At 53.2% G+C, this 27,981-nt stretch overlaps 1 protein-coding gene across 1 annotated transcript in view; it reads right to left on the reverse strand.

Annotated features, from left to right (window-relative positions):
* The window catches only part of MORN1 (MORN repeat containing 1), a 47,147-nt gene that overhangs the window by 15,992 nt on the left and 3,174 nt on the right, over window positions 1-27,981 (reverse strand). The window contains exons 4-10 of the mRNA XM_023515169.1: window positions 27,095-27,205; window positions 25,876-25,966; window positions 25,266-25,353; window positions 15,045-15,141; window positions 13,948-14,058; window positions 6,649-6,772; window positions 5,252-5,424 (exon numbers count right to left, since the gene is read on the reverse strand). Coding sequence (XP_023370937.1) covers window positions 5,252-5,424; window positions 6,649-6,772; window positions 13,948-14,058; window positions 15,045-15,141; window positions 25,266-25,353; window positions 25,876-25,966; window positions 27,095-27,205 — 795 coding nt within the window. The remainder of the gene's footprint in view (window positions 1-5,251; window positions 5,425-6,648; window positions 6,773-13,947; window positions 14,059-15,044; window positions 15,142-25,265; window positions 25,354-25,875; window positions 25,967-27,094; window positions 27,206-27,981) is intronic.

Genomic DNA, 27,981 nt, shown 5'->3' on the forward strand with positions numbered 1-27,981 from the left:
TATGGACATTTTAACAATGTTGATTCTTCCCAGCCATGAGCATGGTATATTTTTCCATTTGTGAACATTTTCAGCTGTTTCTTTTCTTAGAGTTTCATAGTTCTCTTTATATAGATCTATCACATCCTTTGTTAAGTATACTCCCAAATATTTCATCTTCTTTGGTACTACTTTAAACGGGATGGAGTCCTTGACTGTTTTTTCAGCTTGGCTGTTGTTGGTATATATAAAGGCTACAGATTTATGAGTGTTGATTTTGTATCCTGATACACCACTGTATTCCTTGATCATTTCTAAGAGTTTTGTTGTTTTTGTTTTTTGAGACAGAGTCTTACTATGTCATCCTCGGTAGAGTGCTGTAGTGTCACAGCTCACAGCACCCTGAAATTCTTAAGCTTAAGCAATCTCTTGCCTTAGCCTCCCAAGTAGCTGGGACTACAGGTGCCCACCACAACACCCGGATATTTTTTGGTTGTAGTTATCATTGTTGTTTAGCAGGTCCCAGCCGGGCTTAAACCCACCAGCCTCGGTGTACGTGGCCCTATCCACTGAGTTACGGGTGCCGAGCCACATCATGTTGTCTGTTAGAAGTCAGCCATGCCTCATCTGAGCACATGGCCTGTCCAGGACAAAGCCCTCTGGCCACATTTGGGTCAGCCAGAGAAGGTGTGCCAGGGAGGTTGCTCCTGGTGACGGGAGGGTCCCAGTGGGAACTCTCTTTCTCTAGTCATGCTGCCAAGTGTTCAGTCAGGGGCAGGTGTCCATGGTGCCTGTGGCCAGGTGAGAGGGACACCCAGACTTAGGTCTCGGCCCTGGCTGCACTTTTCTTGCATTTTCCCTATTTGAGGCATCATGGGGAAGAGCTTTCATGGGTACAATTCCCTCGGAGGTTTTCTGGCCCGAGTATTGATGTTTTAGGTCTTATGTTGAGTATCTTTTGACCTAAAGCTCTGTAACCTGCACTCCAGCTGCCTCCTGGGCAGGAAACCTTGGCTGGCGGCTGCGGAATGAGTGGATTGTGGGCTGCACCATGTGGCTAGTCCCAGCAGCAATGTCTCCATGCCCACAGAGCTGTTTTCCCTGAGTACCCTGTATCTGGCTGGCAATGGGCCCTCCCCAGGGAAGGACAGAGGCAGCAGCTAGAGCCCGGGATGGGCACAGCAGCCCACAGCCCCTGGGCTCCATACAGGCAACATCACAGGTGGGAGATAGGGCTCCAGGGCCTTGGCAAAGGTCTGGCCAGAGGGAGGGCCATATGTGAGGGTTTTCCTTTGTTTGGTTTTCTGAGAATACAGAACTCATTCTTATAAGGAATTGATTCCTGACTTTCTCCGCATGTGTGGGGATGGCTTCAGGAGGATGGATAAAGGATGGGGGTGAGGTCCCCTCTGGCTGTTTGTGAGATCTTGTTTGAGGGCTCCAAGTGGCTGGGCAGAGACCTGCTCAGGTGGGCTGCCCTTCCAGCCCCTGCAAGCCTGCTGACCAAGGGAGAAGTGATGTCCGGTGGGCAAGGGTGGCTAGAGCTGGGCCCTGGGCTGACACCTCCAGGCCTCTGGACATGGGTGGAAGCAACTGCCCTCTTGTTGAAGTCGGTAGAAGCAACTGCCCTCTTGTTGAAGTCGTTATTATTTTGGTGTTTCCTCTTCCTTATAGGCAGACGCTGTCCTAAGCAGGCAGAATGAACTTCTGTAGTAACCTCATTACTTGGCAGCTGGAGAAGGGGGACCCCGGGCCAGAGGGAGCCTCCAGGGGTCAAGGGGGACCTGGCTGCCCTAGAGCTGGGGAAGGCCTGATGTCCTTTGCATGAGGAGGACAGGCTGTCAACTGGAGGAGGGAGCTGGGAAGAAAGTTCATTCTGAAAGTCATGCAGATAGAAGGAACTGACGGTTCAATCGGATCATGGTTTCAAGGTGGTCAGCAGGTGAGTGGTCTTATGTGGGTCATGTGAAGTGAGAAGAAGGACTAAAGAGAGAGGGATAGAGGGAAAGGGAAAGAGAGAAATACAGAGAGAGAGGGAGAGAGAGAGAGGGAAACAGAGAAAGGGAGAGAGAGGGAGAGAGAGAGGGAGGGAGGGAGAAAGAGGGTTAGAGAGGGAGGAACAGAGAAAGAAAAAGGGAGAGAGAGAGGAAGAGAGAGAGAGGGACAGAGAGAGGACAGAGAGAGAGAGGGGGACACAGAGAGAGAGGGCAGAGAGAGAGAGAGAGATAGAGGGGGAGAGAGGGACAGAGAAAGGAATAGAGAGAGGGAGAGAGAGGAAAGGATAGAAAGAGGGGGGAGTGGGGGGTCTACATTCCATTCATGTCCATCACAGTTTGCCAAACAAGTGAAGCCCTCGAGGCCTGGACCCTCCACTATGCTTGGCCCGTGGACTCTCCTGCCTGGGATCTGAATTTCCCATGCAGCTGGCAGGGACCTGGGAAAGTCACTCAAATTGAGAAGTGTTTCTAGTGCTTGGTCCTGGGAGGATGCACTTTGGGGTTCCACTGATGACTCAGTAGTCCAGGTTACTGCCACCAGCACCTAACAGGGACCTGAGTGCCCAGAAACACCTGTCCAGAGGTTCCTGCCAGGGCAAGGGCCTCGTGTCCCGGCTGAGTTCTGCCCAACCAACCTCCTATGAGGGAGATTCTGGGCTTTAAGAAAGCAAAAGTAGCAGTGAGCAAGCCTCCCTGGCCCCCGGCCTCCTCTCTCTTCTCAGTTTGGACTCCACAGGGCAGACACCATGACAGGGTGGCCGCCGGCAAACAGGACTCAGGCAGTGGTCGTGGGGAGGACACTGCTGTTATCCTCATTTTATGGAGGAGGAAACTGAGGCAGAGAGATGTTAAGCTTGAAAATGGGGGCAAGGGAGAAGCAGCAGGCAGCTGCTCAGGTAGTCCCAGATGCCTCTGGGGAGGGGCGCTAGGCTGGTGCCACACTCTGCCCTGGCCATTCTTTGGACAAGAACATGCTCCTCCAGGTTTCTGCAAAGATAACAGTGTTTGTGCCTCGGCACTTGTGTCACAGCCAAGCTAGGAACCAGATCCAGCTCCCGGGGGCGGCAACCCCAGCAGAGTTCCCACCCCAGGCCCATTTGGCAAGACCGGCACTCAGGGCTGACTGGTACCACAGGGTTGGCGCTGCGAGGAGGGCAAGAGGGTGTTGAGCGGACCCTGCATTCCAAGGCCTGGTTCTAATAGAGACCTTGTTACTTGGCTCTGAAAACCTTTCCTAGCAGGGGGAATGGCGCCCACTGAGTATTTTTATGCAGAAATATGAGAGGTATTCCGCCGATGTGGCATAAAACTGCTCCCATAAATTGAGATGGAAGCAGACGCTGCGTGTGCCAGGCCCCGTCTCCCACTGGTCCCACAGCCCTAGGGCTGGACCATGTTGCCCCCAGAGGTGCTCAAGTCCTGTGGCCTTGGGCCTGCAACACTGTCAAGGGAGGACTGGCCTCCCACCCCTGTACTGTGGGGTGGCCTCCGGGCTCAGGGGCAGAGGTCCAGCCTTTGGTCTTTTGCCACCTTCTGTGGGACCTCTGCTGGGGCAGCTCTAGGGGCTCTGGGGCCCCCTAGCCACTGGGGCGGTGTGGGGGGGGAAGCTTCCAGGGTAGGGCAGGTGAGAAGGGGATGGGGATAGGCACCCAAAGGGGACACTCTGGTTGGAGATGTCTTCCCTCTGAGGGCCTGCAAGGCCACCTCATGCCACTTCCTTCCACCTCAGCCACCAACAATGGAACCTCAGGGAGGACTGGCAGGAGCACTGACACAGATGGGGGCCATTGTGGGCAATGGCCAGAAGGTCAGGGAGGGGTACAGGGCCACACGCGCCACAGAGAGCTCAGGCGCCACCTGCCGACATTACCCTGGGCCCCAGCCCGCTGTGTGAGGAGGACTTGAGTCTGGCCAGAGGTGCAGGATGGGGAACCACCTGGGGTAAGGGGAGTGGGCAGGAGGGTCCAGTCTGCCCAGTGCATGCTCCATGTTCCTGGTCCTGACTGAAGGGCCTTGGCAGGTGGGAGGTAGCAAGGGCTTGTTTGGGCTTTGGAGACTTGTGTGGGCCCCTGGGTAGCATGTGATGGGCAGCACATGGGGACATGGTGGCCTGACTGGATGGCACCCAGGTGGTGGCCATCTCTGCAGGTCCTGGGGAGGATGGCTGGTATGCAGCAGGTGAGAGAGCAGCATGAGGCAGGCTGGCGCGGGTGTGTTAGTGATGACTGGGACGCCATCCTGGGGAGGCACCGCTGCTCCTGGCTTCCACCTCTGTGCCTGCACCTCCTTCTGGATGCTGCCCTGTACCTGAGATCTGCCCTGTTTTGCTCTGTGGCCCAGGGTTCAGGTCCCTGTGTGGGGCCAGGGGACCTCAGCTGCTAGCTGGACCCTTTTTGAAGTTCCTCAAAACCAGAGGGCTCATGAATTTGCCAGACAGACCCCCCACACTTGAGCCCTGTTTATCAAGCCATCCTGTCCTCGATAGTCTAGAACCCAGTTGAGCACGCCCAGAGTGCTGCTTGGTTGAAACGCCTACATGCACATGATGCCTGTATGCCCTCATCCCCAAATTGGGGTGCAAACTGCATATCTGCAGTGTGCAGGTCACATGGGAGGATGTGGTGTCCACAAACCCACACTGTAGTGACTAAACTTTGATTCAACTCCCAGGTTCAGTACCTGCTCCTGTGAATAGTTCTGGAACGGTCTGTGGCCAATCTAGGTAGAACACCTGCTGAAGTGCAGGGTCACCTCGATCTGCCTAGGGGGGACTCTGCCCCAGCACTGGGACTGACAGGCACAGGAGCAGAACCAGCCAGAGCCAGACCACACGTGTGGGCAGTCAGGGCCACAGAGCCTCAGGTGGGGCCATCGTGGGGATCCAAGGCCACAGGAGGGTTCAGGGGTCATGTGCAAGCTGACTATAGGCCTATGCCCTCTGGGCTCAAGCACTGGCATGATAGACCCAGAACTCAACCCTGAGGGGGTTGTCTGGGTGCTATAGCCCTTGCAGGCTTGGGGCAGACGAAGTGACCTGACCCTGCCCTGCCCCGGACTACATGTCGGGTTTGTGCAGTAGGGGCACAGCCACCCAGCCACCTGCCAGGATGCCGGGCCAGCCAGGATGGCCAGCTCCCTGCCTTTTAACGTGCTCTGTGGTCACTGGCCCCTGGAGGGGTCCTGCTTGCCCCACGAGGAGGGCCTGGCTCTGGGCATCATCCCTCCACACCCTGACCGCTATGCCCACCCCCAGCCGGTCCACTCCTTGCACTCACCAGGGTGGCTACCAGGTGTGTCGCTCTGGCCGTGGGAGGTGCCTGAGTCCACCACTGGCTTCAGGTCTCCTTTGGGGAAGGGCAGGTTGGCCCCCGCATCTTCCACAGCGGTTTGGGGATCCAGTGCCCTGGACGGGAGGCTGGACAGGGGATAAGGCACACACTCGAAGCCACTGTGAAGGGAAGAGGGTGGTTAGCTCTGCTCACCTGACACGGGGCCCACAATCTGTCCCCAGGACTCAGCCTGGGCTCAGCTCTGGGGCCCTCAGCCACTCTTAAGCAGGAGGGCCTCCCCCTTGAGACAGCAGCTCTCCCGGTGGGAAGGGACAGCTGTTGCCTTATTATTTATGTCAACTCCAGCCACATCACTAGCCAAATCAGTCCAAGTCCACCTGAAATGCCAGGCAGGCCTAGAAATGGCCAAGAGGCTTTTTCACCCCCTGAAGAACATGGCTGAGCCACAGTGTCATACTTACACATGGCTGCTAAAGTCATTTCTAAATTCTGACCACAAATGGTAGGAACAATGGTTTCTCAGGTCCTGAGGGGTGGGAAGGCCTCTTGTTTGCCCAGAGTGAGTTCCAGGGAGGCCAACTTTGCCCCCAGGAGCACTCGGGGCCAGAGTCTTGGTGCCACCCTTGGAGGTGCTATGGGGCCTTGGCTTCAGGGTGAGGGGCTCTGGTCAGGTGTGGCAGAACATGTGGGGGACCTGGCCAGGGGCTCACCGTCTCAAATGCCAAGAGGGGCTGCAGCAGACGCAGTAGATGCTGAAATCTGGCGGAGCCCTCCTCGTGGGGCAAACCTCAGAGGGCTCATGGCTAGGATTTACCCCTGATTTGAGGGGGTGGGGGTCACAGGAATCAATGTGACCCAAACAGACCCACAACTAGCTTGCATGTACACTCAGGGAGCCCCAACTTCCTCACACACAACACTGAGCCCATGCTGGGAGCTGTGGTCCTTCCCCACAGATGCTGCACCTGAGTGTGAGGTGTAAGATGGGGAGTCCACCCCGGCCTTGATCAGGCCCCTCCACGCTAGGCTCAGGTGGGTTAGCACAGTGTGTTTACAGAAGAGACTGCTGGGGAGAGGAGGCTGATGTGCTTGGAGGGTAGTCACAGCCCTCAGCTCAGCTCAGTCCTGAAGTCTGTGACATGAGTTGTAAAGATGACAAGGAAAAAGTTTCTTTGGGAAGAAAGGATAGAAGGAGAGAAAGATGGAAGGAAAAAAGGAGGAAGGGAGGAAGGGGGGATGGGAAGGAAAGAAGGAAGGGGAGAAGTTGGTCCGTTGCTGCCTCACCACTCCTCTCCCCTCTGCTTCCCCCTGGACCCTCCGTCGTTCCCTCTGTCCTTCCCTCCACTGGGCAGCACACCATGTCCAGTGTCACCCTCACTCACAATGGGGTCTGAATGCACGTCTCTTGGTTGTCGTTATCCACTTTGAAAAAGCTGACCTCGGAGTAGGCTGGCAGCTGCACGTGTCTGACGCCCGCTGAGATCTGCAGGACCCGGCCAGTTTCACCTTCCAGAGAGAAGTGGGGCAAACCCTCAGACTGTGCCCAGGGTCGGCAGACCTGGCTTGGGTCTCCCTGGACTCTGCCAGGGATGAACCTGGGGTGGGCTTTTGTGAGGCAGCGCTTAGAACAGTGGCAGCTGGCCACAGTTAACTGCAACTGGTCACTGGAAAAGACCTGCTTGCCCTTCTCCAGGCTCTCTGCCCTTCTGTGCCCACAAAAGCTTCCTCCCAGCCCTGAGATCCCTGCTGCCAGCTATGCTCACCCTGTATCTCTGCCCTCACTTGAGTCCTGGACCCCAGGTCTCTTGTTCTGGCCTCAGGACACTGTGACCCTATTGCTGAGCTGGCCTACTGCCCACACTTGCTGAGAGGGCCTTCTCTGGCTACCCAGCCTCATGGGGTCACCAAGCTGCATACCCCAGCCTACAGGGGATGCCAAGCGAGAATGTGTCCTGAGGCTAGGCCCTGCTGAGGTCCACCTCGCCTGGGTGGACATCAATACTCTCCATTGTGCCCATCCCCACCCTGATCCCAGGGGTGGGTCCCCCTACTGAGGTACCCAGTACAGGGCCTGGCACGCCACTGTTGTCCACAAAGTGCCTGGTGAGGGGTACAATCATCTCCGGTGCAGCTGCTCTGGGGCAAGTGTTACAGCCTGTTGCTCCTGGCACCAGGAAATCTCAGGCTACAGGCAGCTCTCAGAGGATAGTGCCCAAGGCATGGACATCACCATGCCCTTGAATCACTGAGCACAGATCTCCAGGACCCGGCTGGGCAGGTGGAGGTGAGAGCTGGGCACCTACCACACCCAGAGGATCTGATGGAGAGGAGTGCTGGGGGTGTGGCAGAGCAGCTTGGGCATCTGGGGAGGAGGCGGAGTAGCCGTTCCCAACAAGGGGAAGAGGCTGGAGGCTGGTCCTGAGCTCCCAGAGTATATGCTGCCTGTTGGGACAGGCTTCCAGGCTCACAAAAGAGTCAGGAAGTAACTAGGTTTCTAAAAACTTAGGACACTGAGACAAAGCAGCAGACCCCAGGTGGGCTCCCTGTGAGGCAGCAGGGGAGAGGATCCTGATGGCTGCTGGTGAGCATCAGTCTTCTGTCCCTGCCACTGTGTGGCATCTAGGGTCTGGCCCTGTGGGCTCTGTGCAGCTCCAGGCCCAAAGGGGAAAGATAGGCCAACAAGAACCACTGACCAGTGTCAGTAAAGCTTCATCATCTGGCTTCTTGTGTCACTAAGACCTGGAAAAGGGGACACCATGGGGCAAATACCAGAAGCTCCATTGACTGGGGAAGAAAATATATCAAGAATTGTATTAAAAAACCAATGTGCTGGGGCGGCGCCTGTGGCTCAGTGGGTAGAGTGCCAGCCCCATATACCGAGGGTGGCGGGTTTGAACCCGATCCCGGCCAAATTGCAACAAAGAAATAGCTGGGCATTGTGGCAGGCACCTATAGTCCCAGCTGCTTGGGAGGCTGAGACAAGAGAATCCCCTGAGCCCAGGAGTTGGAGGTTGCTGTGAGCTGGGTGATGCCACAGCACTCTACCGAGGACAATAAAGTAAGACTCTGTCTCAAAAAAAAAAAAAACCAAAGAAACAAACAAACCAGGGCGATCGATGCCTGTGGCTCAAAGGAGTAAGGCACTGGCCCCATATGACAGAGCTGGCGGGTTCAAACCCAGCCCTGGCCCAAAACTGCAAAAAACAAAAAACAAAAACAAACAAACAAACAAACAAACAAAAAACCCCACCAATGTGGCTTGATTGCCTTCTGTATCAAGATGGAGTAACTGGGATTGGTCTGGGACTGGTTTTTCTTCTTCTTTAAAACAGTCCAAAGAGAAAATATACTATAATAAACATGGTTTTCAAGATCCTAGACATCAGGCAACTGAGGACAGTGGTCCTGGGGAGATTGAAAATACCTGGGGAGACTCTACAACTGCCCAGGCCACAGCCTGGAGAGAAGGTGCAGGATTAGGTGCCGAGAGGGGCAACTGAGCCAGAGCCAACAAGCTCTCTCAGCTGAGAAGAAACAGCTAATAACCTGGGGGGTAACAAGGCACAAGGCCAAAGTTCCAGAGTGCAGAGGACAGAGCAACCAAGAAAAGAGTGTTGGCCAGAGAATGGACCCTGGGGGTCTGCAGGAGGCCCCCCAAATCCCTGCAGAGCACAGATCAGCACACGCATGCAAGGAGACTCCACGAGGCTGGAAAGAACTACCTGAAATTAGAGGGGCCCTGGTCTATAGCTCACACAGGACTGGGGGTGGTGCCTGTCCTCATCAGCCAGGCTGGAGAGACTCAGAAGTCACAGGAACTTGCACAGACTTCTCAGAGGTTTTTTTTTTTTCTTCAGTAATGGGGGATAATTAGTCTTAGAGTTCTCCTCCAGACCTGTCTAGCAAATAACAAAAGCAAAACCCAAAAGGATTTAACTGTCTCCAAGTAACTTAACTGTGCCCCAGAACAAAGCTCAAGAATATTTATAGGAACACACAAAAAATCCAACACCCAACAAGGTAAAATTTACAATGTCTGGCATCCAATCAAAGATTACCAGGCATGAAAAGAATGCAGGAAAGTATGGTCCATAATGAAGAGAAAAATCAATTGATTGAAACCAATCCAGAACTGACACAGATGTTAGAATTAGCAGAAAAGGACATTTCAAAAGTTGTTGCTATTATTATAACTGTATCCCATGTGTTCAGAAGTTAAATAGTGACACAGAAGATGTAAAAAATAACAAGGTTGAACTTCTAGAGATGAAAAATACCCTGGATGTGACCCACAACAGGCTACACATTGCAGAAGAAAAGATCTATAAACTTGAAAATACAGTTGACCCTTGGACAATGTGAGGTTAGGATCGACCCTCTGCATAAAAATTTGTGTATAATTTTTTACTTCCCCAAAACTTAATTACTAATAACTTATTGTTGACTGGAAGCATTATTGACAACATAAATAGTTGGTTAACATATATTTTGTATGTTATATGCATTCTTTTTTTTTGAGACAGAGTCTTACTCTGTTCCCCTTGGTAGAGTGCCGTGGCATCTTAGCTCACAGCAACCTTAAATTCTTGGGTTTAAGTGATCCTCTTGCCATAGCTTCCCAAATAGCTGGGACTACAGGTGCTCACCACAACACCTGGCTATTTTTTAGAGATGGGGTCTTGCTCTTGCTCACACTGATTTCAGGCAATCCACCTGCCTTGGCCTCCCAAGTGCTGGGATTATAGGCATGAGCTGCGCCTAGCCTTATATGTTATATATATTCTTATAATGAAATAATCCTGAGAAAAGAGAATCATAAGAAGAGGAAATACATTTATAATTCACTAAGTGGAAGTGGGTCATGGTAAAGGGCCTCAGTCTTGTCATCTTCACACTGAACAGGCTGAGGGGAGGGAGGGAGGTGCGGGGTTGATCTTCTTGTCTCGGGGATGGTAGAGATGATGTGGGTCCAGAAGAGGACCCACACAGCTCAAATCTCTGTTGTTCAAGGGCCAACTATGCAGCTGTAGAAACTGTCCAAAATAAAACATTGAGAGAAAAAAGAATAAAAAAGAAAAAGAAGGAAAACAAACAAAAGAAGGAAGAGAGGGAAGAAAGAAGGAAAAGAAGAGAGTGAGGGAGGAAACCTGTGAAGAGCAGACAATTTCAAGCAGCCTAATATATGGGTAATACACAGAAGAGGCTGTCACAGAAAAATTATTGGAAGAAATGGCTGACAATTTTCCAAATTTGATGAAAACTTACAGAATGCAAAAAGCTCAATGAAATCCAAGCATAAGAAACACAAAGAAAACAATACCATGTCACACCATAATCACAGTGCTTAAACCAGTGACAACAAATCTTAGAAGCAGCTGGAGGAAAAGGGCGTGTTTCTTCAGAGAACCAAAGATAGGGATGACGGCAGACTTCTTGTTGGAGACACTGTGACCAGGAAGACAATGGAGCAACATCTTCAAAGGACTATGGGAGAAAATGGCGCTTTATATCTGGGGAAAATACCTATCACAAATGAAAGTAAATTCAGAACGTCTCCAGGCATACAAAAGCTGAAAGAGTTCCTCACCAGCAAACCTGCACTACAAGAAATGTTAATGATTAAGCCCTTCAAGGCAGAAAGGAAATGAGACAGGTGAAAATCTGGGTCTGGAAGAAAGAATGAGAAGAACCGGAAACACTAACAGATTTTTTTTTGCTTATTAACTACACGTTAAAGATGTGTTCATGTAAGTAAAATAATAACAATGTATTATAAAGTTTATGACATATGTAAATATAAAATGAATTAAATGTATGAAACAACTGGAGTACATAAAGTCTGGGGTAGAGATTGCATCTTTAAGTGCATAAAAATTAAGAGTGGAGATAAAAGAATAATACTGTAGGCTGGGCGTGGTGGCTCAGCCTGTGATCCTTGCCAAGGCAGGTGGATTGCTTGAGCTCACGAGTTTGAGATGAACCTGAATAAAAGTGATACCCCTGTCTCTACTAAAATAGAAAAACTGAGGCAAGAGGATCACTTGAGTCCAAGAGTTAGAGGTTGCTGTTAGCTATGATGCTATGGCACTCTGCTCAGGGCAACAGTTTGAGACTCTGCCTCAGAAAAAGAAAAAAATACTGTAAAGTGCTCACACATGAAGTAGTGTGGAATCACTTGAAAGTAACTGTGAAAAGTTAGAGGTGAATATTATAAATCCTTTTTTTTTTTTTTTTTGACAGAGCCTCAAGCTGAGCCCCTGGGTAGAGTGCTCTGGCTTCACTGCTCACAGCAACCTCCAACTCCTGGGCTCAAGCGAGTCTCCTGCCTCAGCCTCCCAAGTAGCTGGGACCACAGGCGCCTGCCACAACGCCCGGCTATTTTTTGGTTGCAGCCATTATTGTTGTTTGGTGGGCCCGGGCTGGATTCGAACCCGCCACCTTAGGTGTATGTGGCTGGCGCCTTAGCCTCTTGAGCCACAGGCGCCGAGCCCATATTATAAATCCTAAAGCAACCCCTCAAATATTAAAACAAAGTTATAATTAATAAGTCAACAGAGAAGGTAAAATGAAATCATAAAAAATACCAAGTAAAACAAGGTAGAAATAGAATATAAAGGGGGAAAAACAGCTGGGGCAAATAAAAAATAGCAAAATGGTAAGTTTGAACTAACCATGTCAATAATCATATTAAATGTGAATGGTATTTGGATACATAAAAAAGCAAGACCCCATTATAAGCTGCCTGCAAAAAGCACACTTTAAATAGAAAGATACAGATGGGTCTAAGTAACAGGATAGATGAGCTGCACCATGCAGTACTATTCAGGAGGAAGCCACAGTGGCCTTGTGACAGCACTGAAGGTGGATGTGAGAGCAGGGACTCAGCAGGATCCAGCAGGCATATCACGTCCCAGTGACAGAACCACCCTAAATGCGGTAGCCCTAGTAACAGCTTCAAAGGACACAAAGCAAAAACTGATAGAAAAGAAAGTAGAAATAGACTAATACGTAATTATAGTCAGAGATTGATTCCCAATAGTTGATAGAACAAGCAGACAGAAAATCAGCACGGATATAGTAAGCTTAAAGAAGGGTGTTGGCAAGTGACCTGATTGACATTTACAGAATATTCTGGGCTGGATTCAGTGGCTCATGCCTGTAATCCCAGCATTCTGGGAGACTGAGGTGAGAGGACCACTTGAGCCCAGCCTGGGCAACATAGCCAGACCCTGTTCCTAAAAAAAAAAAAAAAATTAGCCATGTGTGGTGGCATGCACCTGCAGTCCCAGTTCCTCAGGAGGCAGAGGTGGGCAGGTCACTGGAGCCCAGCACTTTGGGCTGCAGTGCGTTGTGATCACACCACTGCACTCCAGCCTGGGTGACAGAGTGAGAGTCTGCCTCAAAACAACAATAAGAACAACAAACCCCCTCAACTCAAGAAACTTTTGCTATTCAAAAGACAGTATTAAGAAAATGAAAAGATAAGCCATAGGTTGAAATAAAACATTTGGGCTCGGCGCCTGTGGCTCAAGCGGCTAAGGCGCCAGCCACATACACCTAAGGTGGCGAGTTCGAATCCCCAGCCCGGGCCTGCCAAACAACAATGATGGCTGCAACCAAAAAATGGCCGAGCGTTGTGGTGGGCGCCTGTAGTCCCAGCTACTTGGGAGGCTGAGGCAAGAGACTCGCTTGAGCCCAGGAGTTGGAGGTTGCTGTGAGCGTGATGCCATGGCACTCTACCCAAGGGGATAGCTTGAGGCTCCGTCTCAAAAAAAAAAAAAAAAAAAAAAGAAATAAAACATTTGCAAAGATACATCTGATAAGGACTTATATCCAGAATACATAAAGAGCCATCACTCAAAAATTAAACTATTTGTAAAAAATGGGTAAACATTTGAATAGCTATTTCTCTAGAAAAGGCCTACAAATAACTGATAAGCACAGGAAAAGCTGCTGAGCAACATTAGTCATTTGGGAAATGCAAACAGCAGCATGAGGAGACCCCACCTCACACCCAGAAGATGGTCACTTCCCAAGGATAGCAAATACCAACTGCTGACAAAAATGTTGGGAGACCAGGACCCCTGAACAGGCTAGTGGGAGTGCAATGTGGAGAGGCCGTTTTGGAAACAGTTTGGCAGTTTCTGTAAACATGAATCTGCCATATGGTCCAGTAGCACCCTTGCAGGTACACACCCCAGAGAACTGAAAACATATGTTTGCACAGGAACTCGTACCCACATGTCCAGGGCTGCGTTATTCCTGACAGCCCAATGTCTGTCAGTGAATGAGCAGGTGAGCATCTGTGGGCAAGGACCACTGAAGCACCAGACACATGCATGCTCACATGCATGCTTGCATACACGCACATGATTGCATGCATGCTCACACACACGTTCGCTCATGCTTGTACACATCCACACTCACATGCATGCTCACACACATGCTCACACGCTCGCTCATGCTTGTACATGTACACATGCTCACTCATGCTTGCACACATGTGAGCACCTTCTCACACCCCCGTGCGCATGGCTGCCCCTGGCTGGAAAGAGGGCCCACACGCCTGCTGTCCTCTGCCAGGCTCTGGGCAGTGCCACATGGTCAGGAGCACTGCATAGCAGCGTCCATACTCCTGCTGCTCGTGGACCTGGTGCAGTGAGCATCCTGCAGACACTCACTCTTGGCTACTTCCCCGCTGTCCTGCTGCAGCTGGACACTCAATGTGAAGGGAGATCCTTGAACCACTTCCATCACGTCCGGGCCCAAAATCACCATCCTTGTTGCCTGTGCTGGGAGAGAGCAGAGTGGGGAGCGGGGGTGGCTCGGAGTAAGCCTCGGATCTGCCTCCCACCCAGTCTGAGGGCTTCTGGGGGGAGCCCAGTGTGGGCTCCAGACACAAGCACACAACCATCATGGGGAGAAGTGGCCTGGCAGTCCTTAAATAGGAGATGTGAGGGTCTGCTGTGGGAACTCAGGGCTCTTTATTTCATAGCAACAATCACATTGAATAAACCGCAGGGGCCCTGCTAGTGGTATGCTCGGCTATCTCCTGTCGCTGGGGATTTAGGCCCTGGGTCCCCCTGGCTTCTGTGTCCAAGTCAGCACCTAGAGGTGCTAGATGCAGAGCTGGGGCTGGGCCTACTAAAGGCAGAGCATGCACAGCCCGTACCCAGGGGCCCACTGCTGCTGAACCCTGACACCCATGCCCTCAAAGGGTGTTGGAGGCCTTCAGACACACTGCTGGGAGATGCTGCGACACAGCTACATGCCCAGTAGGCAGCAGCAGCTCAGACCCAACAGAGCACTGGGCACTTGGGCAGGGACAGTGGGGCCCACAAGGGGTTCCCCACACTGTTCTGGGGGGATCTTGTGTCTCAGGGATAAAAACGAGCCCACTGGCTCAAAGGGAGACCCTATTGGGTAGAGCTCAGGGGAGCTGGACACAGGGAGCAAAGCCATGACCAGGCTACCCAGATATTCAGGCCCACAGGGCTAGGAGGGCCTGTGATTGGGTCCCTAGCTGGGAGGGCCATGGCCAGGAGGGCCCACTTGCAGCAGCACCACCTGGGTCTCAGGGCCTTTGCATGTTTATAAGCTCTTTTGAAATCAAATTAGAACATGTTTTTCCTAAAAGGTAGGGAGATTTTAGATTCCACTCTCTCCCAGCCCTGCCCCAATATGCTCTGGGACCTCACACATGACTGCCCAGGGGCGGGGCCATGACTCCTCCCACAGTAGACCACACAAGGCCAACAAGAAAGCTGAAGACACCTACCCGCTGGGTGGCCGTTGATCCACAGTCCATGGTATCTGACCCCTGAGCAGTGGGCCATGCTGCCCAGGCCACTGAAGACATCGCTGTGCCACTGTCCCTGCAGAGAGAACGGCGAGGCCTGAGTCTGGGGCCACAGGGACTTGTGTGGCCCTTGGGGACCAAAGGCTGCCAGAAGCCACATTGTCCTAAGGGTCCTCACAGCTTTTCCTTTGGTGGTGAGAAACCACATTTTATTAGAATTTGATCCAATTAGCTTTGTAAAATATACTCCCTTTTGAATTTTAACAAGACCAGAAGTATGGGAACAACAGCACAGTATACAAAATGCAAACAAAACACCATCTCTAACGGGCACACTTTCAGCACAAAAACCTTTCTAATACAAAGATATGGCATTTGTGCCACATATCATAAAGGAGACCCAGACCTGCAAACCACAATGCCACAGGGTTCGGACTGAGGCCCATTTATGAGAGAAAAGGCCACTTAAAAAACACAGTTTGAACAAGCGCACTGCACACTTGGGAGGAGGCCTGTTCCCTACAGCCCACTCTGCCCCTCCACAGCAGGCCAGGCTTCCGAACCAGACTCACAACAAAGCGGAAAAATGATGTGAAGTAGCAGGAAAATTATTTTCATGGAAAATCCCAAGATTGTAATGGTATTTTATTTGACTATGAATGACTTGTATTGGAAGGAAAATTAACCAAAGGCAGGTTTTTGTTCTATTCACTCCTCTGCAGAAGTTAACGTGGCTCCCACCTCCCTGCCCGCTCTCCTAGGGTGCCTGTATGAGTGCGGTGCAGGGCCCACATTTTGGGGCTTCTCCATGATCCCAGACCCGGGTGCATGGGGAAGAGCAGTGAGGGCAGGAGTGGGCACTGCCATCTCTCTCCTGGAAAGCCTGGGGTCAGCCACTTGTAGGGAGCCAGGTCACAGCAGGAGACAGTGCAAAGGGGAGCCTGGGGTGGGGCAGGGGAGGCAGGTGGCCTGCAGCTGCTGGTTGGAACCATGGCTCGTGCCCCCAGGCTGGGGGCGCTGGGACAACGGGCAGCTGTGTGGGCGCCTGGCAGTGGCAGCACAATAGCTCTCAGCCTCAGAGAGGCCAGGCTGCCAGCTGGGGTGCTGGGTGGGCAGAGGTACGCCTGCCACCACCCTGTCCCTCCAACCCCAGCCCCAAATCTGTCTGAGGCTGCCTGGCTGAGGTCCTGGATGCTCCTGCGCTTGGCTGGTGTCACCCCAGCAGTGCACAGTGGGAAGAATCATGGCCCCCTGCACTCTGAGCCTTGTGCATTCTGCTGACACCTCTGGAGTAGCCTCTATCACCTACCCAATCTCTGTTCTCATATCTGTCTCTAATCTTGTCCCTGTTGGAGTCCCTCTGAGGGGTGAGAGTGCTGCATGTGAATGGGCTCATGGTAAAACTTCTAAGTCCCTGACACCAGGAGCAGAGGCCTGATGGGGTAGGCTGAAAGGGTCTGTAGTGGTGCTTGGGCCCATGTGACCAACAGTAATAGGAATTATGACATTTCTCCTTTAAAAAGCACTTAGAGGAAGGTGTGGGCACAGCAGCCACTCAGCCATCCCCAGTGAGTCCTGTGCTGGTGGGAAAAGCCAGACACACACAGGCTGTGAAGATACACAGAGCCTGCGGGCATCCACACACAGGGCCCCACAGAGATGGCCTATAGGTCAGGGCTGCCCATCCTAGTGTCGGGCCCAGCCTTGAGCCCCACGAAGTGCAGGTGAGCAAAGTCCCACCTCACTAATATTCTGAATCCTGTATTTGGGAAGTCTGCCATTCTTCCGTGAGGATGCTATTAATATGTGGTATTGCAGAGGCTCCTTGCCACACCTGCCTGTGACACTGGGGAGGGCCCTGGCATAGTCCAGCGCAGAGCCCAGTGTGGTGCTCCCACGTGGCGAGGCAGGGGACCTGGGAAGTGGCCATGGTGCTGCCAACATGAACCCTCAGGGGCTGGTAGCACCTGTTCTTCCTCTTCCTTGCTGCTGCCTCATACCCAAGCAAGGACAGGTGTGTGTGTGGGGGGGACAGAAAGCAAGACTGAGGATCATGTGATCCTGGTAGTTGAAGGCTGCAATGAGCTATTATGATGTCACGGCACTCCAGCCTGGGTCACAGGCTGAGATGCTGCCTCTTAAAAAAAAAATAATAATACAAACTGAGTTGTGGTAAATTGTAAGAAATAAGTGCTGGACCTCTTTCTCATTGAAGGAAGCACTTTCTAGTTAATCAATATTGTTTTACTTTCTATGATTTCAAGGCAGTGACTTCGTGGCTGTGCTATCTCCTGTTTCCAGGTGCTCTGGCTCATGCAGTCTCCATCCTTGCCAGAAGACCGCCCACCCCAGCACATCAGGACCTCCTGCCTCTGGCCCTGCTCAGGGTGCCAGGGTCTGGTCGACACACCAGGCAGGGCCCAGCAGGTGAAGGTGAGCACTGCAGCCCGGGGTCAGGCTCTCTGGCGTTGGCCCCTGGGGTGTTCATGATCTGGGGGAGTGACTCTCCCTGACCAGACACCGGGCTCACATAGGTGAGGACTTTCGCCAAGGTCAACACCTTGTGCAGCAGGACCAGCTGCCAAGCCCCCTTAGGCCACCTTGGAACCAGCTGGATCCTCCTGCCTGCCTGCAGCTGCCAAGGGACCCAGGGCCTGAGGGAGCCCTGCCTAGATGGGATAGGTGTTCCCATCCTCAGTCTTCAGGGACAGGTCTCTCCCTTCACTTCCCAGTTAACGGTGGGGCCACAGGGCACTGGAGTGTGGCTACTTGGACATCTGTCAACATTCAATTCAGTTCCCTTGAGGGCTCTGGCAGCCACCCCAGGGGCATCAAAGTGAAGAGAGCTGGTGGACCCCCAAATTCTCATGGTTTTTCTGGGTTAAAAGTGGCACTGGGAGGCTTAGCCCCATGGTTCTGGGCCAGCCTTCCCATGCAGCCCAGGTGAGGACAGGGAGGCCAAGGTGCTTGGGCAAGCAGGTGCACCAAGCATCAGGCTCCCTTGGAGCTCCACAGTGAAAGGCAGAGCCCAGGTGCAGCCCAGGGCAGCAGTGCTGGGACACAGGGAGGCCGGGCACTCCCCTAGCAGACATGCAAACACAGCATGGCTGTGGGAGCTGCCTCCCCTTGTCTGCTTCCAGCACTGTCCCTGGCTCCCTGGGAGATGCTCTGGACACTGTACCCTGTGCCCGTAGGTGACACCCCCAAGCTCTCTCTGTTCTAGGAGGTTGAGGCAGCAAGATGCAGACCAGGAGCAGGGACAAAGCCAGTACAAAGCCCTAAGGGGCCCACAAAAGAGGGTGTGGCCCTAGGCCCCAGGCTGGACTGGCTTTCACAGCTGCTAGGTTTAACTCCAGAAGGGGAAATATTTTTGGCTTCAGGATACCTTGCTCTTATTTTGAGGAATATGTTTTCTTCTAGAACTAATTTTTATTTCACTTTATTTTTTGAGACAGAGTCTCATCATGCTGCCTTCAGTAGAGTGCTGTGGCGTTACAGTTCAAGCAACCTCAAACTCTTGGGCTTAAGCGATTCTCTTGCCTCAGCCTCCCAAGGAGCTGAGACTACAGGTTCCTGTGACCATGCCTGGCTATATTTTTGTTGAAGTTGTCATTCTTTGGCAGGCCTGGGCAGGGTTCGAACCCGCCAGCCTCGGTATATGTGGCCGATGCCCCAAGCACTGAGCTACAGGCGCTGAGCCTAGAACTAATTTTTTAAAGGATTCTTCCTGAAGCTCTGTCTTGTGGAATGTGGCCACGAGGCGGGAGATGTCTTGCCAGACACACCTGCCACCTTCTCCACCGCCTGACACCATGGCTGCCGCAGCCCCTGCAGGTTTCCGGCAGCCCTGCCTGAGCATACCCTCTGGGTCTGCTGACTTCTTTTCTGCTTTGGGTCTAGATTCTTTTCTCCTAGTCTGGGAAACCTGGGTCCAGGTAGGAATTGTAAGAGACAGCCATGGGCAAACTAAAATTATCTCTTAAATAATGAAGCAGAATGCTGGCGGGTGTGTGGCAGTGATGGGGACGGGGTGGTTTTCTGGAGGCAGCTCAGTGCAGAAGGGCCTGGCCTGGGGTACAGGTGAAGAGGGAAGAAATCGGAAGTTTGAATCTACCCCGTGAGGACAGTGCTCACCGCTGGCAGCGACAGTCTCACCCTGGGTGTTTCCTGGGACCAGCCCAGCGAGGGGGTGTCCCGAGGGTGGAGTGCAGAGGCCTCATGTAGACAAGAGTGAACCTGGGTCTTCATGGTGGTGGCTGCAACGGCTGGCAGCAGATGGAGCTTACGTGCTAATTACGTTACTGTTAAGGGGGCTAATACTCATTGGGATGGTTACTTAAAAAATAACAACAGAGAAGGAATAATGTGTTGGCAGGATGTGGAGAAATCTGAACCCTCATGCACTGCTGGTGGGAATGTAAAATGGAGCAGCCACAGTGGAAAACAGTGTGGCGGCTCCAAAACATTCCATAGAATTGCCATGTGATCTAGAGACCCACTTCTGGTTCTATGCCCCAGAGAACTGAAGGCAGGTTTCTAAGAGGTATTTGCACATTGATTTTTGTTTTGTTTTTAGAGACAGGGTGTCACTCTGTCACCCAGGCTGGAGAGCAGTGGTACAATCACAGCTCACTGCAGCCTCCAACTCCTCAGCCCACATAATCCTCCCGCCTCAGCCTCCCAAGTAGCTGGGACTGTAAGTGCCCGCCACAACGCCTGGCTAGTTTTTGTAGAGATGGGATTTTCCTGTGGCACTCCGGCAGGCTGCAAAGTCCTGGTTGAAGTGATCCTCCTGTCTTGATTACAGGTGTAAGCAGCTGGGCCTGGCACACACACCCATGTCCACGGCAGCATAGTCACAACAGCGTAAGTATAGAAGCAATGTGTGCATCCCTAGATGCATGAGAAGCTAAGCAAATTGTGGTCTGTATGTACAGCGGAGTATTATTCAGTCCCTTAGAAAAGAAGGGGTTCCTGACACCATAGCATGGCTGGATCTCGAGGATGTTATGCTCAGGGAGATAAGTTACACACAGAAGGACGAACAAGGCAGGGTCCACGCACAGGGCGTCCCCAGAGTTGAAGGACGGACATGGCAGGGTCCACTTGCAGGGGGTCCTCAGAACTGAAGGGCAGACATGGCAGGGTCCACGCGCAGGGCATCCCCAGAGCTGAAGGACGGACATGGCAGGGTCTACTTGTAGGGTGTCCCCAGAGCTGAAGGATGGACATGGCAGGGTCCACTTGTAGGGGGTCCCCAGAGCTGAAGGGTGGACATGGCAGGGTCCATTTGCAGGGCGTCCCCAGAGTTGAAGGACGGACATGGCAGGGTCCACTTGCAGGGCATCCCCAGAGCTGAAGGGCGGACATGGCAGGGTCCACGTGGAGGGCATCACCAGAGTTGAGGATGGACATGGCAGGGTCCATTTGCAGGGGGTCCCCAGAGTTGAAGGATGGACATGGCAGGGTCCACTCGTAAGATGTCCCCAGAGTTGCCCAATCCATAGAACCAGGAGGCAGCATGGTGGTGCCAGGGGCTGGGGTGGGAGTTTGGTGGGGTCAGAGCTTCGTTTGGGAAGATGAGAAAGTTCTGAAGATGATGACGGTGGTGACGGTTGCAGGACACTGTGAATGTGCCTAGTGCCACAGGAACTGTGCACATGAAAATGGTGAATTTCACTTATATTTTACCATTAAAAAATGTTTTATTTTACTCTATTCTTTTTTATTATTATTATTATTTTGAGACAGAGTCTCACTTTGTCATCCTTGAGAGTGCTGTGGCATCATAGTTCACAGCAACCTCAGACTCCTGGGCACAAGTGATTCTCTTGCCTCAGCCTCTCAGTAGCTGGGATGACAGGTGGCTGCCACAACACCTTTTTTAGAGATGGGGGTCTTGCGCTAGCTCAGGAGGGTCTTGAACTTGTGAGTTCAGGTGATCCACCAGCCTTGGTCTCCATAATTTTGGGATTACAGGCGTGAGCCACTGTGCCTGGCCCCAAAAATTTAAAAAAAAAGGGGGGGGGGGCTAAAAAGAAAAACCTTAAAAAAAAATACCTTACATAAAAAGAGGGCTAAATATTTGTCTGACGATACCATAAGGAATAATTGCTGGGCTTGGCTGAGATGTCCCCGCAGCCTCTTATTCTGCATCTGGAGGCCGGGGGTGGGAAGGCTGCTGAGCCCCACACCCAGGATCCTGACTGACCTGGGGCCAGGGGCCAGGCCTGGCAGTTTTAAAGTGGCCTTGTGAAAATTTCCTGCTGCCTCTAAAGCACGTCCTGGCAGCCTGTGCTGCACTACGTCTGAGGCCTTGTGGGCCTGTCCTCACCCCAAGTGGTCTGAGCAGCCTCGGGCACCCTTCTCTGCTCATGGTGTCCATGCAGTCCAAGCAGGAATAATGCTTCCACTTGGCCACTCTGTCCAGTCAGCAGGAGGCTGGAGGGAGCATGGTATCAGTCCAGGCCATTGTGGCACAAACAGGAGTGTGTCCCCCATGGTGCTCAGGACCACAGGCCTGCCCTGCTGTGTGGATGCACCTTGGGAAATGACTTGCAGGTAGCCCCAGGCCACAGTCCTGAGCCAGGTATTGGAAGGGTGGGATCGGTAACGCTGTGATGCATAGTTCACAGAAAAGTTTGCATAAAGACTTCGCACCAAGTCCAAGGCCTTAGTGCCAGGAGGAAAATCCATTCCTAGCTGAGAAGCTACCGCACGGATTGCCCGCGTCCTCAGAGACCATGTGGGCGCATGGCTGGAGGCAGGTCTGGCCCCCTGCATCCTCAGCCTATATGGCCAGAGTCTGGGCTGTGGCACGGCCTTTCCTGTTGATCCAACCTGTCCACTGGGAGCTAAGTCTCTCTGGCTCCAAGGAGGCTCCAGGCTGGGTGCGGCTGTGGGTTAACGGGGCTGGGCTGCCCCCTGGTGGAAATGCTGAGGGCGCCTCAGAGTCCCTCAGCCCCAAGTGTGTCCCTGGCAGAACGCAGCTGGGCCGACACGCCCATGCTGACCACGACTTCCCTGAATTCCAGGGAATGGCAGGGCCTCAGGCCATTGCCAGAACCCCAGGGACAGGGGCTGCTCTGCCGCTTCCTGTCTGAGAGCCCCACCCTGTCCCTCAGTTCCTCCTTCAGTAAAGTGGGGTGCAGAGCTGTGGGTCTGTGACTGAGGCCTGTTAAGGCTTAGGGTGGGGCCTAGGCCCAGGGAGTGGAGCTGACAGCACAGCCTGCTGGTTCTGGCCCCATGTCTAACCTAGCCCTGCAAGCTGTGGTCAGGGGCCCAGTTTTGCAGAGCTAAGGGAGAGATCTGTGTCTGGCCAGTATTTGCTTCACAGTGCTCTGTCCACTATAGGAGCATTTGCCAGTGGCACCATCCCAGCAGCAGAGGCTCAGTGAGGACACTGGCCCATGGCCAGCGGCCTGTACAAGGGCTCTGCAGTCCCGGGACACTTCTCCAGGCAGAACTGCTTCACAAGCAGGGAAGGTGGGCATGCGGCCCCACATTGGCCTCCCATGATGTGCCACCATAGGGACCTGTGGCCAGGACAAGACCCCCACCCCTGTGCTAGCTCCTAACTGGTCACCTCTCTACTCCCACTCATCCTCTTCTCATGGGAGCCGGGCCTGCTTATATCTCTCCTTTGCTGTGCTGGGGGTGCTGTGGGACCACAGGGCAGGGCCTTTCCTCTTGGAGTCCGCTGTCTATTTTTAACTCCTGAGGTGCTCTAGGTCAGGGCTTGAAAAACCCAGTAGTGTACACTCTCTGGCCAGCATCTCCTGCCCCTGGGGAGTTTCCTGGGGAAATGTTCGGCCTAACACCCTGAGAGATGCCACCACACAGGACCTCAGGAGGGCTGATCCCAGGACCTTCTTTCCAGTCATTGCTGGAACTCACAGGTGTGTGCTGGCAGGGATGGTGACTCCCACACATGTGGACATTGTATTTAACCTTAACCTGAGGCTCCAGGAGGCTGGGGGTTATTGGGGCTCTGTGGCAGCTCTGATCCCCCGGCTGCACTGGAGCATGAGGGTAAAGACCTGATTATGCCGTCTCTTCCTGTCGGTGCTGCTGGACACTCAGGGGACGCCACCGGCCTCACAGTCATTTTTCCAGCTATACCAGCTGCATGGCAGCTCTAGGCCCCAAGGCCCTGGGCTCAGTTGGTGCCTTGAAGCCAACCCAAGGGAGCCCAGTTAGTTATGACACCCCTGCACGCTGTGGACCACCTGCCTCCTCTGCCCATGGGCCAAGAGCTTGGCCCTGGACACAACCAAACTGGTCCTAAACCCCACCTTGGAGGGTGCTGCCACCATTTTTCTAGTGAACGTTCTTTCCTTCAAACTTCCCCATCATCATGGATGCCGTGGTTTCTGACTCCTGACTACATCCTGGACCGGGTCCTGCTGTCTGACCAGTGATCCAGCCAAAGCCCAGGTGCTGGCCATCCTGGACTCTTCTCTCACCTGTGTCTGACATCTGACCAGCCAGAAAGCCCAGCATCTTCACCCAGCCAATCTTTTTTGTTTGTTTGTTTTGAGACAGAGGCTCACTATGTTGCCCTTGGTATAGTGCTGTGGTGTCATAGCTCACAGCAACCTCAAACTATTGGGCTTAAGCAATTCTCCTACCTCAGCCTCCCAAGCAGCTGGGACTATAGGGGCCCACCACAATGCCCAGCTATTTTTTTGCTGTAGTTGTCATTGTTTAGCAGGCCTGAGCCAGGTTCAAACCTGCCAGCCCCCAGGGTATGTGGCTGGCGCCCTAACTGCTGAGCTATGGGCACTGAGCCATGCCCAGCCATCTTGACGCCATTCTGCACCTCATGCAGGCCATCCTCACCTTTCCTTGGATGAGTGTGGCACTGTCTTTCCTGTCACTCTCCGGCTAAGAACCAGAGGGAGCTCAGGGGTCAATATGCCCATCTTTCTAATACTGTGTGAGACCTCGACTGACCTACTGCCTTCTGAGGATCCAGGCCTCTGTGTGTGGCTCTACCCAGTTCTTCCCCAGCTGTGCTGGGCTGTTCCCTCTACCTATGCTTGTTCTACCTGAGGGCCCTCGCGTGCTCCTCCTCCACGTCCTGGCCTCAGTTCAGGGGCTGACACTTCTGAGAGGCATTCTCCATCCACCCCCAACCTGTCCACTCTAAGCATCCTGTATCTTCATGGGACCATGGGAACCACCGCATGTTACTATGTTACTTGCACACCGGCTGCTGTTGGTGCTCGGGTGGGACAGGCTGACTCTTGCCACTCTAAGTGCCCTGTGTCTTCATGGGACCACGGAAACCACCATATGTCACTCGTACACCAGCTGCTGTTGGTGCTCGGGTGGGACAGGCTGACTCTTGCCACTCTGCCCTGCTGAGCACCCATGGCCTTCAGGGCCTGCAAAGGCCTTGCGCTGTACCTTGATCTCCTCCAGCTAGAATCCTGTTAACCTCCTAGGACAGGGGCTGCCAGCCCCAAGCCCATCTTATCCTCAGAGGAGTGACTCACTTCCACGAGGAGACGGCTCCAGAACTCAGATCAACTGGATACAAAGGCTGGTGGCCCAGAAGCTCAGCTGTTCTCTCTGAACCTCAGTTTTCTCGTCAGTGACATGAACAAGGTCATAGTAACGGCTTCCGGGGTCTGCAGGAAGCCAGACTGAGTTGCTCTAGGACATGTTTCTGTGGCATAAGGACTATTTTGAGCTGATTATTTTGAGAAACTGCAGACACAGGAAGCAGAAGTTTCTCTCTTGCAGCAAACTGATGCCCATCACAGAAGCCTGCTTGTGAGGCTGTCCCCTCTGCACCAGGAGAGAAGTGTGACTCTGAACAGCTACAGACTTAACGGGCCCCTACAGACTTAACAGCAGAGAGGCCCGACTTTGGTCTATGTGCCATGCTCTGCCCCTGCCTGCTGCTGCCCCAATCCCCTTCCTTCTTTGTTTCAGGTGAAGATGTATCTACACTGGAGAGTGAGGCTGCCACTTCGTGGTGCCTCCCATGGACTCATGAGGTGCAGGAGTGAACAGCTTGTCCTTCTCCCTCTCCTTGCTCGTCTGCCTTTTGGTGCAGGGGCCTGTCCCAGGCTATGCAGGAAGGAGCAGGTCTGCCTACACTTGGCCCCCTGAAGTGGAGGGACCAGCATGTGAGGACTGCTACATGCCCGAGAAGCCCAGCACCAGGCCTCATGCCTGCTCCCTGGGTACCTCATAGGTGGAGCCATCTGCGCAGCACAGTACCCCGTGTCCCTGACGCTGGTCCCGGACCCAGTCACCATCGTACTTGTCGCCATTCCTGGGGGATGAGCACAGGGACACTCAGTGGGGAGCAGGTGGCGGAGGTGACTCAGACCAGCCCCTCTGACCCACTCAGCATACTCCATGGGGAAACACAGCAAAATAGGCCCTGAGCCCAGGTGGCCCCCAGAGCTCTTACCTCACTGGGACCAACGGGGGTCCAGGCAAGTAGATGCCCCCACCCTTAGTAGCAGGTATGCTTTCCAGGGCAGTGGGGAATTGTGGGTCCTCTAATCCCCACTGTGGCTCCACCCTCCCACCAGCCCCACCTTCCTAGGAGATTATTTTAACACAGTTGGCTATTAATTTTTTTTAATTAAATGCACAATCAATTTCATTAAATAAGGGAAAAATGACAGACTAACACCAAAACCACAGAAAGTATTGAGACAACAGGACAGGAATCACCCACAGAGGCTGGACCAGGCCAGGGACTTCTACATGGCTAGTCTCACCCACTCCCCAGGCCAGGGCAGTCAAGGAGCTTGCTCCCAGCCAACCTCTCCAGACTCGAGCTCACCTGAAGAGGATCTGTCCACGGCCGTGCCTTCTGTTGTCATGAAATGACCCCTGGTACACTTGTCCATCCCCATCCACCAGGAACCCAAGCCCTGGCAAAGGGACCAAAAGAGATGAACTTAACTTGGTGCCTCCCATGGAGGGGACCCCGCTTCCAGCCCCTCCCACTCAGAGAGGGAACTGGCCCTCTTGCCCTGTGCCAACTCAGGCCCCCCAGGAGCCAGATGGTCCTTTTGGGGAGGTTCTGGGTATCATTCAGCACTGCCAGGACAGGAATGGCAGAGGAGATGTGGCACAGGGCCAGTCAGCTCAAGGTGCCAGCAAAAGTGGGTCTGGCCCAGGTCTCAAAGGCTGGGGTGTCTGAAGGGGCCCCTGAAGGGTGTCTGAAGGCCGCCTGAGCCTTCCGGGATCACACTGTTGTGCAGCTGCTATAGCAGCCGCCTCCTCCTAGTGAGGGGAGTAGCACTCGACCTGAGCAGCCATCTCAGAGCACTTGGACATGCAAGGCCTGAGGAAGAACCAACCAGTGAATTGTGTGGCATTTTCCAATTGTGAACAGCTCAGAAATTCGAAGGTATTTCCACCTCTCAACATAAGGAAATGCTAGAGGGAGGAAAGGGGCCATGTCTGCAGTGAGGGTGACCCGCACGCTTGCTTCTTGGGGGCAGGTGGCCCTTCAGCCCTGGGCCTGTGTGGAGCCTGGCTTGACAGAGGCAAAGGCACACGATAGCCCTGCTCTTGGTGCACAAGGAGGACATAGCTCCCTGGAGTCTGGCCCCTAACTTGCTTTGGCCAACAGAATGTGTAGGAAGTGACCAAGGTGCCTGGAGCTGGGCTTCCCAGGCCCCTGAGGACCTGGAGGGCAGTCCAGGCCTGGCTGAGCCACTGTGTGTGGTCGTGAGCGATCCTGTGTAAGAACAGAGATGTGCCCTGGTGTATCCCAGGATGGAGAGCACATAATTAAACATGGCTGCAACACAGCAGTGGACAACAGGTGTGGCTGTGTCCCTGGACACAGCGGCTTGGGAAGCCCCACTCAGAACTACACCAGAGGCAGCCCAGGGCAGAGAGGAGGCTCAAGCACTACCTTCTTTCCCAACTTCTAAAGTCAGATGGCCAGGTCTGTGGTTCCCAAACTTGAGAGGTGCACCCTCCCAAGTGCCCTGCCCCTCTAGCACCAAGCTTGCAATCAGCACTGGTGCGAGTCGCAGATACCAGACCTTCCCTCATGCCGTGGGAGACCTCCCCTTCATAATATCCACCGGCTTTGTACTTCATGACGCCGCGTCCTTGAGGTTCTCCCAAAACAAACTGTCCAGTGTAGGTGTTTCCTGGTGAGGATAAGGCAAGGTAGGGAGACAGGCATTGAGGGCTAGAGCTGTTCCACACATCCCCAGAGCAATAGCCATGACTTCCTCTGTCCCCTGACCAAGGACGGCTGCAGGGGCCATTTTAGGATGGATGCCTTTGTTTATCAGTACTGAGGCTGGAAGATGAGGGCAAACCTTGATGAGATGGGGCTGGTCCTTCCACTACAGCTGTGAATGTGCTGAGGCTGGCACCCTGTGGGTATCTATAGGGTCCATCCCCTGTGCTCCAGGGCAAAGGCCCCTCTAGGTGACCTGGGGTAAACCTTCTCACAGGCTCTTTGAAAAACAATTGAAAGCCGAGCCCCAGAGCAAAGTTCTCACTGAGAACTGACCACCTGTTCGCCTGTGAAGGGCTGAGGTTCCCGGGGACAGCGCTTGGCAGCCTATGGAAGAGTTCTGCTCTGGCATTCTCTTGTCTAGGGATACAATGTGGCTAAAATATATTCATAGAAAAGAGGAAACACTGTAACTTTGGACTGATAAATTTTTATTCCAACAAAGTGTTAGGGGAAGTCAGAGTTCCTGCCAGGTAAGCATAGAACCTCAACCCAGGGTCCCCACGTCTATCCCAGGCATGTAGAGGTTGCATCATGGTGGCCCTGCCCCAGCCTAGCATGCTACTTTTACAAGACATGGTAGGGGAACCAGAGGCTCCTCACGTCCATAAACAAGAGACCACTTGACCCCTGAGATTGCTTCTGAGAGAAGGGTCAACAGGCAGCCATTCCAGAGCTCAC

Source organism: Otolemur garnettii, unplaced genomic scaffold, assembly GCF_000181295.1.
Source record: "Otolemur garnettii isolate 467f Iridium unplaced genomic scaffold, OtoGar3 scaffold00067, whole genome shotgun sequence".
NCBI lineage: Eukaryota > Metazoa > Chordata > Mammalia > Primates > Galagidae > Otolemur > Otolemur garnettii.